Raw genomic sequence first — 19,332 nt, forward strand, 5'->3', positions numbered from 1 at the left:
GGCAAATGCCATAATTTAATTCTTTATGACTGAGTAATATTCCATTGTGTATATGTATCATGGGATATTGATATTGATTACTATTTTAAAAGTGCATTTCAGAAATTAGCTTATTTATGAAACAAATTTTGTTGAGAGTAGGTCTTTTCATGCTTTCATTAGCACCAGAATAGGGGAAATGATGTTAGATAAATGCATTGGATTTTTTTTTTTTTTGTCCATGGAATAGAACTCAGGTGTGTTTAACCATTGAGCCACATCCCCAGCCCTTTTTATTTTTTATTTTGAGATAGGGTCTTGCTAAGTTGCTTACGACCGCACTAAATTGCTGAGACTGACTTTGAACTCTAAACCCCTACCTCAGCCTTTGGAATTGCTGGGATTACAGGCATGTGCCACCATGCCAAGCTGGAATGTATTTTGATGGAAGAAATTTTAGAACCCAGCTTGAAAATAATGTAATTTGGTTTTGTATGTTCCTGATAAATGTTTTTATTTTATTTTTAATTCTTGCAATACTGGAACTGCATCCCCATTCCTTGTTATTTTCTATTTTGAAATAGGGTCTTGCTAAATTGCCCAAGCTGTCTGTGATCCTCCTGTCTCAGCCTTCCAAGCCACTGGGATTACAGGTGTGCTCTACCTTGCCTGACTCAGGAATGTTTACTTATTAACAGTTTTAGTAATTGGTACTACATGTTTTGTGTGAGGTATTTACTTTGTTTTTTTGTGGTCGTTGCATGTTTTTAAATGTACACATTCAAATAGGCAGAATATAATTCAGCTTGGATCATAAAGTCCTAATCAGGTTGGAAATAATAGTAGGAATGAGAAAAAAGTAGAATGATGTGGATGGTGGAAGGGTGCATATGGTACTGGAAAATAAATGCAAGTAATACATACAGTTTAAAAAGTCAATTTTGTTAAAAGAGATGACGAGTGTGTGAGTATAGACCTGTAATCCCAGCTATTTGGCATGCTAAGGCAGGAAGATCACAAGTTCAAGGCCAGCCTGGGCAATTTATTGAGACCTTGTCTCAAAATAAAAAAATGACAAGGGCTGGGAATGTCTCTTAGTGTTATAGTGCTCCTGGATTCAATCCCCAGTATGGTAAAAAACAGAGTATCATGTCCTAGTTTCCTCAATCCCCTATTTTCAGTTCTTCCGGTATTTGTTTTGGTATTATGAAATTATATCATACTGTTGTTGCTTCATCTGTCAATTAAAGATTTCACTCTTTTAATTTTTCCTGTCTTTTAAATATAGTTATTATCAGTTCTTAGGGTAGTTGTAAAAATAAAAGTATTGTACAGGGGTGAGCCATAAAGTGTTCTTTTGTTCATTTCGTGTCTTATATTCTGTTTCCTAGGGTTTACTGATTGGTTTTTCATTGGTTTAAATTTTCTGTGTGTGGATCACTAATGCTTTCCAAACTTTCCAACCCCCTTTAGTATTATTTTTTATGTTACATATCCTTAGGTGCTTTATAATTTCTCCCTACCAGTCTCATTTTGCCTTTATCCTCCTTTAGTCTGTGATGGTTATTTTTGAGGGTTACTAAACATACTAAATATCTATAAGTCAGATCATATCCTTAATTAAAAAGAAAAAAAAACTTCTTCTATATTGAACCTACTGTTTTTTGAATTCCATTCTTTTTGTTTTTATTGGTTTACTTTCTTGTTTGGTTAGAACATCTCTTCTGAGACAGTATATATGGAAGACAAATGATTTTTAGATTTGCGGACCTAAAATGTTTATAGATATATCTATTGATAGCTTTGGTTTAATACAGAATTCTAATTGGAAAACTGTTGTCTCTCAGAATTGTGGAAGTATTACTCTGTAGTATTCTAGTTTCTAATATTGCTCTAGAGATGTGTTAACTGTTTTTATTCTTGAACTTTTCCCTATTACTTTTAGCACCTTCCCTGGAAACTTTTAGGATCCCTGTCCTTCTTAAGCATCAAAAATTGCTGATGTACTGGACAGGATGGCATATGCTCATAATCCCAGTGAACACTGGAGACTGAGGCAGGAGGATCATAAGTTCATAGATACTCTCAGTAACTTATAGAGACCCTCAGCAACTTAGACCCTGTCTCAAAAAATGAAATGCACTAAGGATGTGGCTTAGTGGTAAAGTACCCCGGGTTCAATCCCCAGCCCCCTCCTTCCCGCCAAAAAAAAAGCATGATTATACATGTTTTGGTGGGCCATTCTGTTGTAAAATTTTTTTTCATAATGCATATTTTCCATTCTGTCTTCCTAGAACTTTTTAAAATCTTGATTGATGTTATGCTTTTCTTCTCATTATTAATCTTATTCTATCTAGTTTTTTGGAGATTTCTTTTTTTTTTTTTTTTTTTTTTGGGTGCTAGGGATCGAACCCAGGGCCTTGTGCTTGCAAGGCAAGCACTCTACCGACTGAGCTATCTCCCAGCCCCTCTTCATTTTTATCTTCTGGATCTTCTTTTGAATTTCATAAATTGTTATAATTTGTTGACTTTCAAATTATAAATGCTATAGTTATAAAAAGACATATATAGAATGTATATTTGTGTTCATGAAATAGCTCTCCCTCTTTTTTGAGGCTGGGGTTTGTACTGGGGATTAAACTAAGGGCACTGATCCACAGCCCCATTTTGTACTTATTTAGAGAAAGGGTCTCACTGAGGTGCTTAGTGTCTCGCATTTGATGAGACTGGCTTTGAGATACTCCTGCCTCAGCCTCCCAAGCCACCGGAATTACAGTCGTGTGCCATGATGCCCGGCTCTCTCTCTTTTTTTTTTTTTCCCCCTGTTGCTGGGGATCAAACTCAGGGCTTCACGCATATTAGGCAAGTGTTCTACCACTGAGTTAAACCCCCAATCTCAAACTTATATTTTTATATCATTCCATTTATATCAGCAATCTAGTATCTGTTATCATTTCTCAGGATGTAAATTCCAGTTAAAGCCTTTTGTTTTTCTTTCTGCATCATCTTATCTGTTGTTTCTGAATCTTCATATTGTTTTTATCTACCTTTGGTGATAACAGGTTTCCCCATTACCCTTGACTATACTTTTGTGTTTAAGAGAGATACTAAAAAGTGAATTAATTGGAAGTTCTCTGTGGGTGGGGCATCTCAAATGTTCTGTACTATATGATTATAAAATGAGCAGGCATTCTTATTGAGGATAAGTAGGCTTTTCTCTTCGACTGTGTCCCACAGCAGAGGTTCTGCCAACCTTGGGCCATGAGAGAGATTTTAGTTTGGTGATTAGGAAGGGAAGGGTGTTTGGTATTGAGTCCTGGATTTTGCCTTGTGTTTCATCTTTGCCTTTAGAGATATCTGGGTGCTCTTGAGTCCTGGGCTTTTCAGAGTCTTTTTTTTTTTTTTTTTTTTTGTGGTGCTGGGGATTTGAACACAGGGCCTTGTGCTTGCAAGGCAAGCACTCTACCAACAGAGCTATTTCTCCAGCCTGTCCTGGGCTTTTCAGTTTTCTTTGTGGTATATACTCTTTTTGTTGATATATTCCACTGTAGCCCCTTTCTTGTTTTTTTTCACTCAGTCACTTATTTCTCCATTTTATATCATCAAAATATGTTGATATCTGTTATCTTTTGATTTCATTGTTTCTGTCTTTATGGAGACTGAAAGTCCTTGTTCATTTTAGCATTTAGTAGAGGGATTTGGAACAGAGAAGAAACATGTTTTATGTGAAATCAAGCTGAACTTGACAGTTTATTTAAAATGTAAGTTGTGCATGTAAGTAAGGACATGCTGTATTAGCAATTCAGAAACCTATGCCTCTTAGTATTGAGAGATATGAAATGTGTAATTTATGTAATATTATACGTAATTTTTTTTTTTTTTTGGGGGGTGCTGGGGATCGAACTCAGGGCTTTGAGCTTACAAGGCAAGCACTCTACCGACTGAGCTATCTCCCCAGCCCCCGTAATTATTTTTTAAAAATAACATTTTATGTATATGTATGTGTACATCCCCACTTAAGCTCTCCTTGAACTTAACGTCTTTCTTCAAGTACCTGGGTTCACTTTTCCTTATTAGTTTCTTTATATTTTTGTCTTTGAAAATTAGTTTCCTTCTTGTTTTTTAACTGTTTAATACCCATTTTTAGCAACTAATTTTTAAAGTAAAATTGGCTTTTCTAATCCAAATCTTTTTTTTTTTTAATATTTTTTTACTTGTCAATGGATCTTTTATTTTATTTATTTATACATGGTGCTGAGAATCGAACCCAGCGCCTCGAACATGCTAGGTGAGTGCTCTACCTCTGAGCCACAACCCCAGCCCCTCTAATCCAAATCTTGACAACAAAATCTTTTTCCTGGGAACTTAGATTCCATTTTTACTGAGGAAAAATACTTAGTTTATGACCTTTAAGGAAGAAGCTGTTCATCAAAATAACTTTAGAACAGCTGGGCGTGGTGGTATATGCTTGTGATTCCAGCTCCTCTGGAGGCTGAGGTAGGAGGATTGCAAATTCAAGATCAGTCTGGGCAACTTTGTGAGACGTCGACTCAGGAAAATAAATAAAAAGGGGCCCTAGGAGCTGACTCAGTGGTAGAGTGCTCCTGGGTTCAATCTCTAGTACCTGGAGGTAGTGGTGGGGAACTTTTGGAGCAGAGTATTTTTCTTCTTAGAGAAATTATAGCCAAGCATGTTGATGCATACCTGTAATCCCAGGGACCCAGGAGGTTGAGGCAGGAGGATCTCAAGTTTGAGGCCAGCCTTAGCAATTTAGGGAGACCCTGTCTCAAAATAAAAAATAAGGACTGGGATGTGGCTCAGTGGTTAAGCAGTTAGGTTTAATCCATGCAACCGGGAAAAAAAAATACGGAGGAGACCTTAGAAAGTAACAATCTCTCTGGGTTTGGTGGCACACACTTGTAATCCTAGCAGTTTGGGAGGCTGAGGCAGGAGGATTCAAGTTTAAATCTAGCTTCAGCAACTTTTCAAGGCTCTAAGCAATTTAGTGAGACCCTGTCTCAAAATAAAAAAGGGCTGGGAATATGGTGTAGTGGTAAAGTCCTTCTGGGTTCAATCCTTGGTACTAACCAAAAAAGAAGTAAAAACCCTTTAATTTTGCAGTTGAGAAAATAGGTATGATGTATCATTTCTCTATTTCTGGGTAGCAGTTTACTCCAAAGGTGATCTTAACAGCAATAAACATTTACTATCTCAGAGTTTCAGTAGGATAAGAATTTGGGAGTGGTGTGTGTAGCTGGTTGGTTTTGATTTGGTTTTAAGGTTTTAATCAAGATGTTAGCCAGGTTAGTTATCTGAAAGCTTATGTGGGCCTGCAGGATCTGCTTCAAAGTTGGCACACCAGATGTGGTTGTCAAGTTAGTGCTGTTAATGGGAAGCCTTATTTTTTTCTTAAGTGAATCTTTGCAGGCTCCTTGATTATTGTTACAACATGTGGTAATGTCTTTTATGATGTAGTCTCAGATGTCATGCATTGTCATTTCCACTATACTCTATTCACTAGAAAGCAAGTCCAGTCCATGTTTAAAGGGAAGAAACAGGGCTTCACCTTTTATTTTAATGGAAGAGTATTAAAACTTTTGTGGCCATATTTTAAGTTCACCACAGTTGTAGAAGTGAAATTATTTCTACGTGGTAATATAGGGAGTTGGTGATCTATTTGGACTAAGATGTTTTCATTTGTTTTGATAATATTATAGGTACAATTACAAGGAATAGCTGCCTAACTAGAATAGGTACTTAGGGATTCATCAGACAATTTGAACATTATGCCAGGCATTATGCTATTAACTGGACATGTCTGAGAGAACTGGGTTTGTTTGCATGGTACTATTTTTTTTTCACTTTTCATTTTTATTGGGACCAAAGTAATGTACATGTGTATTTGGTGTTTTTTTTTTTTTTTTTAATAATTTTTATTTTTATTTAGTTTTGTATGTGGTGCTGAGGATCGAACCCAGTGCCTCACGCGTGCTAGGCAAGCATTTCACCACTGAGCCACAATCTCAGCCCTGTATTTGGTGTTTTTAAACACAGTTCATCAGCCAAAGAGAGTCAGAACACTCATCCCAAGTAGTCTTGAAGCATATTGTTAATAAAGTGGATGTTTTATTGATAACAAAACTTCATATATTAAATAAGTAACTAGCTTTACTAAAAAGTGTTTTATTATAGCCAGTTTCTTAATACTACTATATACATATTGAGCATTCAATCTTGAAGAAGCAAATAAATATAATTTCTATTTCCAAGTAGTTCCTTATGTAAAGTTCAGATACATAAGTACATAAAGCTGAGAATGATAGCTATAACCCTAACTTGGTAACTTTAACTAACTGAAATTCCAGTTGGTGTGATACTGTCTTGGTACATTATTAAGGTGCTTCTCCAGCAGGAAAAAAATTTAAAGTTTAAGCAAGTAGCATTTTAATATTTGCTTGTTTTTTTAATATTACTTATTAAAAACATTGTTTCCTCTCTAAGAAGCATTTATTTATTGAATTTTATTTTCTCTTATAGGCAATGTCTATGCTGCTTCAAGGAATATAAGCATTTGGAGATTTTTAACCAAGTAGTGTGTGCACTTATTAACTTAGTGATTGCCCAAGTTCAAGTGCTCCGGGACCAGCTTTGTAAACATTGTACTACAATTAACATAGATTCTACGTGGCAAGATGAGAGTAATCAATCAGAAGAACCATTGAATATAGATAGAGAGTGTAATGAAGGAAGTACAGAAAGACAAAAATCAATAGAAAAAAAATCAAACTCTACAAGAATTTGTAATCTGACTGAGGAGGAATCTTCAAAGAGTTCTGATCCTTTTAGTTTATGGAGTACAGATGAGAAGGAAAAACTCTTACTTTGTGTAGCAAAAATTTTTCAAATTCAGTTTCCCTTGTATACTGCTTACAAGCATAATACGCATCCTACTATAGAGGTATGTAAAATTAGGTATTGTGAATGTTTCATGTTACCAAGTCATAGCTTGGCAGTCTATTTCTCACTTATGACTGAATATGAAGGCAGTTATTGTTGATTTAAAAATTTATTAACATCACTGTTATGAAAATCATTTCCTTTTTTTTCCCCAGAAAATTTCTGTAGCAATTTGTGTTGAAAATTTGGTCTGCAAGGGCTGGGGATATAGCTCAGTTGGTAGAGTGCTTACCTCACAAGCACAAGGCCCTGGGTTCAATCCCCAGTACTGGGGGAAAAAAATTTTGGTCTTCAAAGTCCTGTTAAGGAAAGATTTGTCAATTGAACACATAGAAATTAAATTGTTAGTGACACAAACATTTTGCTGATGTAGACATAAGCTCTGTGTATTGACTCTTTCAAAAAATAATAGTTGAGGAAAAAACACATAGAATTTTTAATTTCATATTTAGAAGCAGATGACATAAAATAAAGGTTAACAAATTATCTTTGTTGTTTTAAATACTAACATTCTCTTCTGTAAGACAAGCTGTTTAACTGTTAGTTACATTACCAGAATTTTTAAGTTTGATAATTCATTAAGATAATTAAGATAGTGGAATTCCTTTCCATAAAGAAGGAATTGAGACAATTATGTGATGATGTATTAATGTCTTAACAGTTATTTCTCACAATTTGGTAAGTTGGTTAGTCAATTCCTATATCAGTTCTGTATGGGCCCATTTATGCAGCTGTATTTACTTTTGAGAGTTGAAAAGTCCAGGTCATACTTGGTTTGTCTAGCATTTGGTGCTGGCTGCTGGCTGGGACTTTCTGTGTTTTCTCCATATGGCTGCTGTTTTTCCACTAGGCTAGACTAGGTTCCTTATACAATTGTTTTAGCAGTACTTAAGGAAGGCAAAAGTAGAAGCTATATAAGGTCCAGTCTCTAAAATGGCACAAAATAAATTCTGCCACATTCTGTGTTGAAGCAGTTTACAAGGGGAACCCACATTCATTGTGGCAGTGAAGTAGGCCCTAGCCCTGGATGAGAGGAGAGGTCAAGTTTCATTTTTATATCTTTGATGATGTGTTTCCTGTAAAGAATGGGATGAGAAGAATTGTGGCTATTAGAGAATCTACCAAGTGCCTTTTTTTTAAGTCTCTCTTTTTTCCAGAAGAATAAATAATATTCTGTAATCTTCATATGTGATTTCTACAAACTTTTCTTTTTTCATCTAGAAAATTATTAATGTTTATTGGAGTATTTTCTCATTGAATTGAGATAGCTCAGCGAGTTGATATTTTCCCTGTTAGAATTCTCCGTAAGAATATTTTAAAATCAGGGCTGGGATTGTGGCTCAGTGGTAGAGCACTTGCCTAGCATGTGCAAGGCACTGGGTTCGATTCTCAGCACTGCATACAAATAAATAAAGATTAATCAACCCTAATAAAAATGTTTTTAATAAAGAATATTTTAATTCAGATCACTCTCTTTTTAGAATTCTTAGCCTGTATCTTCCCATGTAGAAACTTTTCTAAGAACCTTTTATGTAGGATACGTTAAGCATTTTTTTAAAAAGTCATCAGAGTCTTTTCAACAAAAGGGATGCATCCTGCAATACTGAATTTTTTTGTTTTCTTTTTTGAGTGCTGGGCATCAAACCCAGGGCTTCACACGTGGTAGGCAAGTGCTTATCACTGACTAAACCCCAAGCCCAAAAAATTTAATAGTAACACCTTGTAAGTAGTCTTTGGAAGACTGAACTTGGTCATTGAAAGATAATAGAAATAGTGTGGTTAGGGACCATCCATTTACCTGCAAATGCCGTAATTTCATTCTTCTTTAAGGCTGAGTAATACTCCATTGTGTATATGTACTGGATTTTCTGTATCCATTCATCTGTTGAAGGGCATCTAGGTTGGTTCTATAGTTTAGCTATGGTGAATTGAGCTGCTGTAAGCATTGATGTGGGTAAATCACTGGAGTATGCTGATTTTAAGACCTTCGGGTATAAACCGAGGAGTGGGATAGCTGGGTCAAATTATGATTCCATTCCAAGTTTTCTTAGAATTCTCCATACTACTTTCCAAAATGGTTGTACCAGTCTGCAGTCCCCCCAATAATGTATGAGAATACCTTTTTCCCCACATCCTCGCCAACACTTATTATTGCTTGTATTCTTGATAATTGCCATTCTGACTGGTATGAGATGAAATCTTAGAGTAGTTTTGATATGCATTTCTCTAATTGCAAGAGATGAACATTTTTTTCATGTTTGTTGATCGATTGTATTTGCTCTTCTGTGAAGTATCTGTTCAGTTCCTTAGCCCATTTATTGATTGGATTATTTGGGTTTTTTTTTTTTTTTGATAGGTTTTTTGAGTTTGTATCATGGAGATTAGTGTTCTAGCTGAGGTGCATGTGGTAAACATTTTTTTTCCCCATTCTGTAGGCTTTCTCTTCACATTATTGATTGCTTCCTTTACTTAGAAGAAGCTTTTTAATTTGAATCATCCCCATTTATTGATTCTTAATTTTACTTATTACGCTTTACATGAAGAAGATTTGGGCCTCCTTTTTCTTCTGTTATGCACAGGATCTCTGTTCTAGTGCCTAAATCTTTGATCTACTTTGAGTTGATTTTTCATTTCTTTTTTTTTTTTTTTTTTTTTTGAGTTGATTTTTGTGCAGGGTGAGAGAGGTTTAATTTCATTTTGTTACATATGGATTTCCAGTTTTCCCAGCTATCTTTTCTCCAGTGTATATTTTTGGCACCTTTGTATAGTACGAAATAACTTTACTTATGGGGGTTTTGTCACTGTCTTCTGTTTTGTACCATTGGTCTATATGTCTGTTTTGGTGCCAATACCCTGCCATTTTTTGTTACTATTGCTCTGTAGTATAGTTTAAGGTCTGGTAGTGTAATGCTTCTTGTTTCACTCTTCTTGCTATGAATTGCCTTGGCTATTCTGGTTCTCTTTATTTTTCCAAATAAATTTCATGATTGCTTTTTCTATTTCTATGAAGAATGTCATTGGGATTTTAATAGGAATTGGATTGAATTGGTATAACACTTTTGGTAGTATAACTATTTTGACAGTATTAATTTTGCCTATCCAGGAGCATGGGAGATCTTTCCATTTTCTAAGGTCAAGAAGGACCTTTCTTACACAGCATTCTGTATTGGGTATGCACTTCTTTAGTTTTGTTTGTAATAGTTGTTTCCCAGGTTTTTATATTTTAGCCATGATCTGTTACAAATATTATAAGATTTCTGGTTTTCTATCCTGGTTGCCCTGTAATTAAATATGTAAAGGGTCAGCTGTTTCAGAGGGTCTTAGATCAAAGCCTTTGTGTAGTATACATAATACATTAAAGACTATTTCGTATATTTACAAATGATGTGTATATACACACATAGCAATTATTTTAAAGGAAGCTAGTACTTACTATGCAATGCAGTAGGACTTATTAGATTTCTTTCTTACTTTTCTTTGAGGCCATAGTCTATCCATTCTTTCCTTTGTATTGATGTGCCATTGTTTCCTGATTGAGCTTTCAACTTTTAGGCATTTTTTTTAAAGTGGCACAACTTGGAGTAAACTGTTTTAGAAGAAGATTCAAAATTCATGTCATTAGTTAGTATTTTGATAGCTGTAACTTCAGAAATCCAACAACTGTTTATTTTATAGAAGAGGGACTTGACTTCTGGAGGTTCAAAGATTTGGTCAGGTTTCTATGCCATATTGCTGAGAACAGTCTTCAAATCCTGGGGTCTTCTATCTTACTCTAACTGCTCTTAAGCAGAATTAACTAATTTCTGTATTGTTACATGTGTTGCCAATACTGAATAAGATGAAACATGGAGCCACCTTTTTTTCTGCTTTCCTCCCTCCCGCCCTCCCTCTCTCCTTATCATCCCTATCAAAGTTGATTTTATACACACAAACACACACACACTTTTTTTGAGCCAGGGTCTCCCTAGGCTTGTTCAGACTCATGTATTCTAGTGATCCTCCTGCCTCAGATCTCCCATTTAGCTTGGGACTACAAATGTGTGCCACTACACTTTGCTTTACTGAATTGTTAATGTTTGTGATACTAGGGATTGAAGCAAGAGTACACTACCACTGAGCCCTTTTTGATGATATTTTGGGACAGGTTTTTATTATGTTGCCTGAGTTGGCCTTGAATTTGCGGTCTTTATATTTCAGCATCCCCAGAGGCTGAGATTACTAGCATTTACCACTGTATGTGGCTTTATTTGACTTGTTTTTGAGCAGAAATTTTATTCTTAACCTAGTGATCTTCAGTTCTTGGTTAGACTATAGATTGGTATTTGCTTTAATAAATTACCTTAATTTATTTCATTATTCTCTTTGTTTTCTAAAAAGAAATTTTTATTTAAAAAAAAATAATGGAAACAAATTTGCCTAACAGTAGGGTGGTATCATTTCATTTAATAAATGTGAGATTTTGGGGGGAAAAAAACCTCAGAACTTTTAAAAATCACTAAGTTTTTAAAGTCCTTTTCCAGGGATTACCTAAAATAAAATTAGAACTTTTTTGAAAGAACAATATTGTAGATTTAGCTTTTATGAGATTTCTTAGTGTCATTTCCTATAGGTCAGTGTTAACTCTTTAACATAATTCATGTGTCCATGAATGTGAACTGGTAAAACAGCAGGTTCCAAAGTATGTAACCAAGGCCATGAGTAACATGTTGCACATCAGCATAACTGTGTTCATGTTAGGCACTAGAAATGTTGACTCTAACCTAATATTGCAGCATAATAGTTCACCTAGGCCATGATTCTGTACTTAACAGTATGACAGTTCTTATTCTGGATTTTTCCTTTCCTTTTTTTTTTTTTTTAACTGAGGATTGGATCCAGGGGTGCCACATCCCACATCCCCAGTCCTTTTCATTTTTATTTTGAGACAGGATATCATTAAGTTGTTGAGGGTCTTGCTAAGTCTCCAACTGACCTTGAACTTGGAATCCTTTTACCTCAGCTTCCAGCTTCCGAAGTTGTTAGGATTAAAGGCATGTATCGCTGTGCCCAGCCAAATTCTGAACTTTTTGAAGATAGTAAAAATTAACTTGAAGAGTAACTTGAGAAAATATCTTGAAACTTTAACTTTCTTGTGGCCCTGCTTAGTAGAAACTTGAAAGCAGGTTAAACTTACTATACTTAAGTTGATAAGTGTTTTGACTTATTGCTGACAGTATTTGTTTATTTTGAAATATTTTGTGAGTTCTATGGGATTGTTTTCAGTCAGTCGTTTTCAAACTCTTAGCAGAACTTTATATGAAACAGGTAACAGCAGTGAATGAATGGCTTCTTTTGGCAGCTGTTTTTCAGATGACTGACTCGCTTTCTGATTATAAAAGCATTTTTTATTGCTTTTTCAGTGTGATAAAAATATACCCAATCTACAGAATACTTTAAAAGCCTTGAATCTCCCCTTTTTTCCTGATTTTCTCAAAAACCTTTTAGTTTAGTTCATATCTTTCCAAATAATTTAAAAAATATGTTTATCAGATCCTGGTTATAAATCCTGTTCTTTAATGTCACACAAGATGTTCTTTTTCTCTGCTTGTGCATATGGGTCTACCTTAGTTTTTTAAAAAATATATATATGCATGTTTTCTTTAGTTGTCAACTCTTAACAGGTTTTTAAAGGTATAACCTCTATGCCATAAAAATCACTTAAGGAACAGTTTATTTTTAGGAAATCTATAGAGTTGTACAATTTTTGCCATATCCAATTTTAGAGTATTTCATTTTTTTAAGGGTTGCATAAAATTGCATTACTAAGTGACCAGTAATTGAGCTATCTGATGATGAGTATCTGTTTCTAACTTGAGGGTGTTTTAAAAAAATTTCAGTGAGCATCATTATACTTATATTTTCAAACACTTCTCTGATTAGTTCTTTAGGATAAGTACCCAAAAGATAAATCACTGGTTCAAAGGCAGTGTACATTTTATATTATTTTATTTAGCTTTTTGCAGGCATGGGGATTAAACCCAGAAGTGCTCTTTGACTGAGCTACATCCCTAGCTCTTTTTGTTTACTTTTTGGACAGGGTCTCACTGAGTTGCCCAGACTGGCCTCAACCTCTGAGTAGCTGGGATTACAGATGCATAGTACCTGGCTAGCCATGTGCATTTTAAATGTTGATAGATACTGACTACTTATTTTACCATCGCCAACAATGATTGTGCTTCCAAGTACTTTAAATCTTATGGATGGAAAACACATCGTGGAACTCTTTAAGTATATCTTTAGAGAATTCTAGAGCATAATTTGAGAATCAATTAACTAAGTTATTTTTTTTTTTATAAAAATTATCCTATTTTTAAGGAAAGGTTAAATTATTTTTGTTGAAAAAGGAAAAGTAATGTTTAGTACATAGTCCTGAAAGATTTCTTTGAAGAAGGGTTGAAATATGCCTTAGAGCTAAGTCATATTAGCTTAAATTAGGAATATCACTGTTGTTGATGATAAGGAATTACAGAATAATCAGTTTGAGTTTCTACAAAATCATTTGCTTAGAAGATTTTATGCTTTTTAGATTGTCATTTAATGCTTGTGATTTAATTTTATTTACTTTTTTTTAAATTAGGATATATCAACTCAAGAAAGTAACATATTAGGGGCATTCTGTGATATGAATGTAAGTGTTCATCTTTTTCCATTTTTAAGATTTATGGAAAATTTGTTCTGTTTATTTCTTTTGAGTGTATTTATATGTTTCAGTATCTAGTATTGATAATAAGGTGAACATTTTTCCTGATAAGTTTCAAATTAATGACATATTCTCTTCATTTTCATAGGATGTAGAAGTACCGTTGCATTTGCTTCGTTATGTATGTTTGTTTTGTGGGAAAAATGGCCTTTCTCTCATGAAGGATTGCTTTGAATATGGAACTCCTGAAACTTTGCCGTTTCTTATAGCACATGCATTTATTACAGTTGTGTCTAATGTAAGTACTGTTTCAAAGTGGTCTTAATCTTGGGAGTGATAGTGTTTCAGTAACTTGAATTTTCATGTCTGGTAAAGGTGGGTTTTTAATAATTTGCATATCTAGTAGCATTTGTTTTTGGATTATGTTTTGAAAAAATTGGAATATAGATGCCATTTTAAAAAAAATTTTTGGAATAAAATTAGAATTGAATTAAATTAACCCATTTTTTAAGTTAGAGTTGGTGAAGATCAACAATTAACTCTTATCTAAAATGGAGCATAGGTGACTATTTCTAAAACTCTTCTACTGAAATTAACATTTCTTTTTTTGGAAAATTTTTGACTTCCTTAGGGTTTTAGGTTATTTAAATATTGGCTAACCAGTGATACCACTAGTGTGCCTGATGTCCCTTTATAAAGATGTAACATTTCTTTTTGCCTTTGTAAAGAAGCTAATTCTTTTTGTTTTTTGGGAGTGTCACTCCTGTGAAGCACAGTAAGTATGGTACCAACGATTAATAATTTTACTACCTGTATATTCAAACCTCAATAACATATTCTAGGAATCATTTAAAAAATGCGTGTAGCAAGTTATATTTAACTTAATCAAAGACTGAACTCTTGTGCAACTATTTGATAAAAAGTAAATAAAAATAAAAACATTGAATGAAAAATTCCTCAACCAAATATTTTGTTGCATAGTTTCCACTGATGTTCTTGTAGTGAAATAGTATACTGGAAAGAGTACTGGTATAACTCAAACTTATTATCAGGATCTGCAGGTTTCCATATTTAAAATAAATGATCTCTAGCCAGTTGAGGTGGTGCATGCCTGTAATCCCAGTGGCTCAGGAGGCTGAGGCAGGAGGATTGCAAGTTCAAAGCCAGCTTCAGCAGTTTAGTGAGGCCCTAAGGAACTCACTGAGACCTTTTCTGTAAATAAAATACAAAAAAAGACTGGGATGTTACTCAGTGGTTAAGTACCACTGAGTTTAATCCCCGGTAAAGCCCCCCAGACCCCCCAAAAAAATCTAAATTAAGTGATCTCTATTAAGGTTATTTTTAGTTCCAGAATCCTTTTAATTTACAAATATTACATTAGTTGGGCATGTGGCACATGCTTGTAATCCCACCAGTTCAGGAGGCTAAAGCAAGAGGATCACAAGTTCAAGATTAGTCTCAGCAATTTACTGAAACTCTGTCTGGATATAAAAAGGATTGAGGTTGTAACTCAGGGGTAAAATGTATCTGGGTTCAAGCCCCAGTACAAAATAAAACAAACAAACAAACAAACAAACAAACAAAAAACTATAAATAATGTACATAATGGCAAGTACAGTGTGTGGGTTTTGGATTTATAGTTGCTTTTAAATCCTGAATTCCATCCTTAACTTTTTTATCTATACGATGGGAATGATGATGGAATTTACCTTAGAGGATTGTTATGAGGCTTAAAATAAAAAGGTAAATTTTTAAGTTTGTTTTGTTGCACTTGATAAGTACTTGGTGACAGGTAACTGTTACTCATTTTGTGTATTTTTCTCTTTCTTTTTCTTTTTCTTTTTTCCTGGATCCTCAACCTAGAGCCTTGCTAAAGATTGCCAAGCACTATTATCACTGAGCCATTTTTAGCCCTTTTTAAAAATTTTATTTTGGGACAGGGTCTCATTAAGTTGCCCAGGCTGACCTCTAACTTGCAGTCCTCCTTTCTTAGCCTCCCAGGTTACAAGGATTATGTGTGTGTGCCATCTTACTTGGCCTTGTTTCTATATTTTCATGCACAAGTGTTGTATATCTTTGTTAACTTATTCCTAGGCATATGGGATTTTCTGATTCTATGGTAAAAAAAAACTTATTTACTACTAGTTCCTGGCATATAGCAAAAATAGAAATGTTATATATGTGTTTGTGTTTCTTTATATTACCTTTCCAAGCAACAGTCTTGCTAAACTCCCTATTATTTTGGATTTTTTTCTTTACATAACAATATCATCTTAGAATAATATGGTTTTTTTTTTTTTTTTTTTTTTTTGTGGTGCTGGGGATTGAACCCAGGGCCTTGTGCTTGCAAGGCAAGCACTATACCACGTGAGCTATATCCCCAGCCCAGAATAATGTTTTAATTTTTCCATTCTAGTTAGTTTTCTTGCCTTATCATTTAGGATCTTGAGTTTATGTGGATTGAAGTCTTCCTTGTCGTTTTCCTAATTGATGAAGGAAAAGTCTTAACATTTTATCAGTAGTATTGAATTTTACTCGAGGAGTTTTTGTTTTTTTCCTTTTTGCGGTGCTGGGGATTGAACCCAGGGTCTTGTGCTTGACAGGCAAGCACAAGTACTCTACGAAATGAGCTATATCCAGTCCCTAGAGTGAAACCGTATCCTCTATATTCCTAAATTTGTTTTTGATTTGCTTTTGTCAAGGCTTAGTATCAGAATTTGTTGTTTGGTAGTTTGGTTTAGATCTAATTATTCTTAAGATATGTAAAGTGCTATTAGAATATTATAGTGTAACCATATTAGATTTAGAAATGGGTAGAAGTATCTCGTGGAAAAAAATAATGAAGCAGATTTATTATAACTTCTGTAACTCAGGAAGGATGTTCTCAGTATGTTTATTTCAACAAATAGTTGCTGATACAGTAATCAGTATGTGACTATAAAAATATACTTGCTTTATATGAATAAGGGGACTAAATATCATGTAATTTGATGTATTTGAAAGGAAGGATGAGAAGGTTTATTAACATCTAAGATGTACTGTTTCTCCCTCTGAAGATGGACTGTATTCTACTTTAAATGTGTATTCCTTGCTCTACCCCAAAAACTTTTTGCTCTTGAAATAGCACACCTTCTCTCACTTTTTCTCTAAAGTTTTCTGATGCTTTCCTCCGTAAACCTTTTGTGTCTCTTGGGGATGGGGAATAAAACAACTAAGATGGTTTATTAAAATACTATTTTAGTACTTTATGTTGGGGTTCCTCTCATAAAAAAGAGAAAAGGGTGGAATAAGAAGATAATAAAATAAATGGTTTTCCCTTTCTGGCATGAAGCTAGTATTAATTCTTCAGCTGGATTTTTTTTTTTTTAACCCATGTGTATAGTTAAATTACTTAATCGATATGTGTTAATACCATTTTGTAGCTTATATTTTGAAAAATTGATAATGCAAAATAATGCTTTTAATTTTTATTAATTTAGTTGAAGACATGTGTTTCATATATTTGTTATACATTAATGTCATCTGTATATTTCTTTATAGATTAGAATATGGCTACATATCCCTGCTGTCATGCAGCACATTATACCTTTTAGGACCTATGTCATCAGGTAGGTTCAAAAAATTTCTCCCAGGCTGGGGATATAGCTCAGTTGGTAGAGTGCTTGCTTTGCAAGCATAAGGCCCTGGGTTCAATCCCCAGCACCGCAAAAAACAACAACAAAAACCAAAAAAACAAAAAAACAAAAAATTTCTTCCCCTTGATTACTAATTTAATATATTTAAATAGTTTATAACACAGAATTGTGTTGTTTGAAAGTCCTTTATAGTCATATCCTCCAGAGAAAATACTATAACACTTTGGTGTATAGTATTTTTAAAAAAATTTTTTAGTTGCGAATGGACACAATAACCTTATTTATTTATTTATTTTTATGTGGTGTTGAGAATCGAACCCGGTGGCTCACCCAGACTAGGCAAGCACTTTACCACTGAGCTACAACACCAGCCCCTGGTGTATAGTATTCTTTATACACATATATAGGTTTATTTTTAATGTTTACTTTTTAGCAGTTTATTTTGGACTTGTGTTTTATATAAATATATAAAGAGAGCTGAAGAGATTAGTAATGATTCTACTGTATTTAGTAAAAAATACATAATGAGTACTATATAGAAAGCACTGGGGAGCAGAGGAAAAAAAAAATAGAATTTTTCCTTTGGTACTAGTGATGAAATCCAGGGCCTCTTGCATGTTGGGCAAGCACTATCATTGAGGTACATCTTTAGTCTTTTTTTTTTTGTTCCTCTTTTGTCTCTACTGGGGATGGAACCCAGCTGCACTCAACGACAGAGCTACCTCCCCAGTTCTTTTATTTTGAGACAGGTTCTTGCTAAGTTGCAGAGCCTGGCCTAGAACTTGTGATCCTTCTGCCTCAGCCTCCTGAGTTGCAGGGATTTTAGGCATGTGCCACTGTGTCAGATTCCTTTTCATTTTACTTTGTGACAAGGTTTTGTCAAGTTGCTTAGCCTGGCCTTGAACTTGTGATCCTACTGCTTTATCTTCTTGAGTAGCTGGGATCATAGCATGTGCCAGCATGCCCACCCCTGCACCCCTGCCCCAAAATTTTAGTATAGTACATTTTGAAAATAAGTATATAATATAGTTCATTAGGAATTGCTAAGTACTATAGGATAAATGCAGCAAAGATGAAGAATTCTAGAGGGTGGGTTAGAGTTTTAAATAATGAGGTCAAAGAAGGTCTCCTTGAGGAGTAGGTGTCATTTGAGTTTTGTAAGTCTCAACCTAAGATGATGATGATGAAAGAAGAGTTGTATTGATTAGACTTAGAATATGAGCTGTCAGAATCTAAGAATTTCCTTGGCAGGGGAAAAAAAAACCTCTAGAGTATTTTATACTTGTTTTCTCACTTATTCATTTGCAGAGTTTTGGGTGCCTGCTATTTTCCCAGTACTGTTTGAGTTGGTGAGGAAAGTAACAGGATAGTACAAATAGTGACAGTATTATAGGGAATATGATTCCTTTGTGGTATGTGATGTCTGAAGGACATGAAACCGCCAATCAGGTGATGATCAGAGGACTAATTGGGCATATGAGCCATATAGAAGGAACCTGTGGCTGGGCTTGGTGATGCATGCCTGTAATCCCAGTGGCTCGGGAGGCTGAGGCAGGAGGATCATGAGTTCAAAGCCAGCCTCAGCAACTCAGTGAGACCCTGTCTCTAAATAAGATACAAAAATGGGCTGGGGATATGGCTCAGTCAGTGGTTGAGTGCCACTGAGTTCAATCCCTTGTATCAAAAAAAAAAAAAAAAAAGAACGAATGAACGTATGGGCATAGGCTTTGAATTTGGAAAGAATTTTATACATAAGAATCTGGAAGTAAGTTGTTGTAGCTCGTAATGTGTTAGAGGGAATAGTTATGTATGAGATTGGATTGATAAACAGGGGCAGATCATTCAGGACCTTCCAGGCCACTGTAAGGAGATTGGATTTAATTTTAACAATGGGAATATTGACTGGCTTTTAGCATGAGTTATGATGTTTTTTAGAAGATCACTTTTGGCATTTGAGTTTATTAAGTTATGGGAGGGCTGGAAAAGAAGTTAGGAGACCAGATAAAAGATCAGTGCCATAATCCTCAGAAGGAATGATGTTACTTACATAGGATTGTTATGATTTTGAAAATCAAATGGTTT

At 34.6% G+C, this 19,332-nt stretch overlaps 1 protein-coding gene across 1 annotated transcript in view; it reads left to right on the top strand.

The window, feature by feature from the left end:
• Window positions 1-19,332, top strand: part of Usp34 (ubiquitin specific peptidase 34) — a 221,303-nt gene that overhangs the window by 32,589 nt on the left and 169,382 nt on the right. The window contains 4 exon segments of the mRNA XM_047522220.1: window positions 6,517-6,937; window positions 13,553-13,603; window positions 13,764-13,913; window positions 17,156-17,223. Coding sequence (XP_047378176.1) covers window positions 6,517-6,937; window positions 13,553-13,603; window positions 13,764-13,913; window positions 17,156-17,223 — 690 coding nt within the window.

This window comes from Sciurus carolinensis, chromosome 13 (assembly GCF_902686445.1).
Source record: "Sciurus carolinensis chromosome 13, mSciCar1.2, whole genome shotgun sequence".
Taxonomy (NCBI): domain Eukaryota; kingdom Metazoa; phylum Chordata; class Mammalia; order Rodentia; family Sciuridae; genus Sciurus; species Sciurus carolinensis.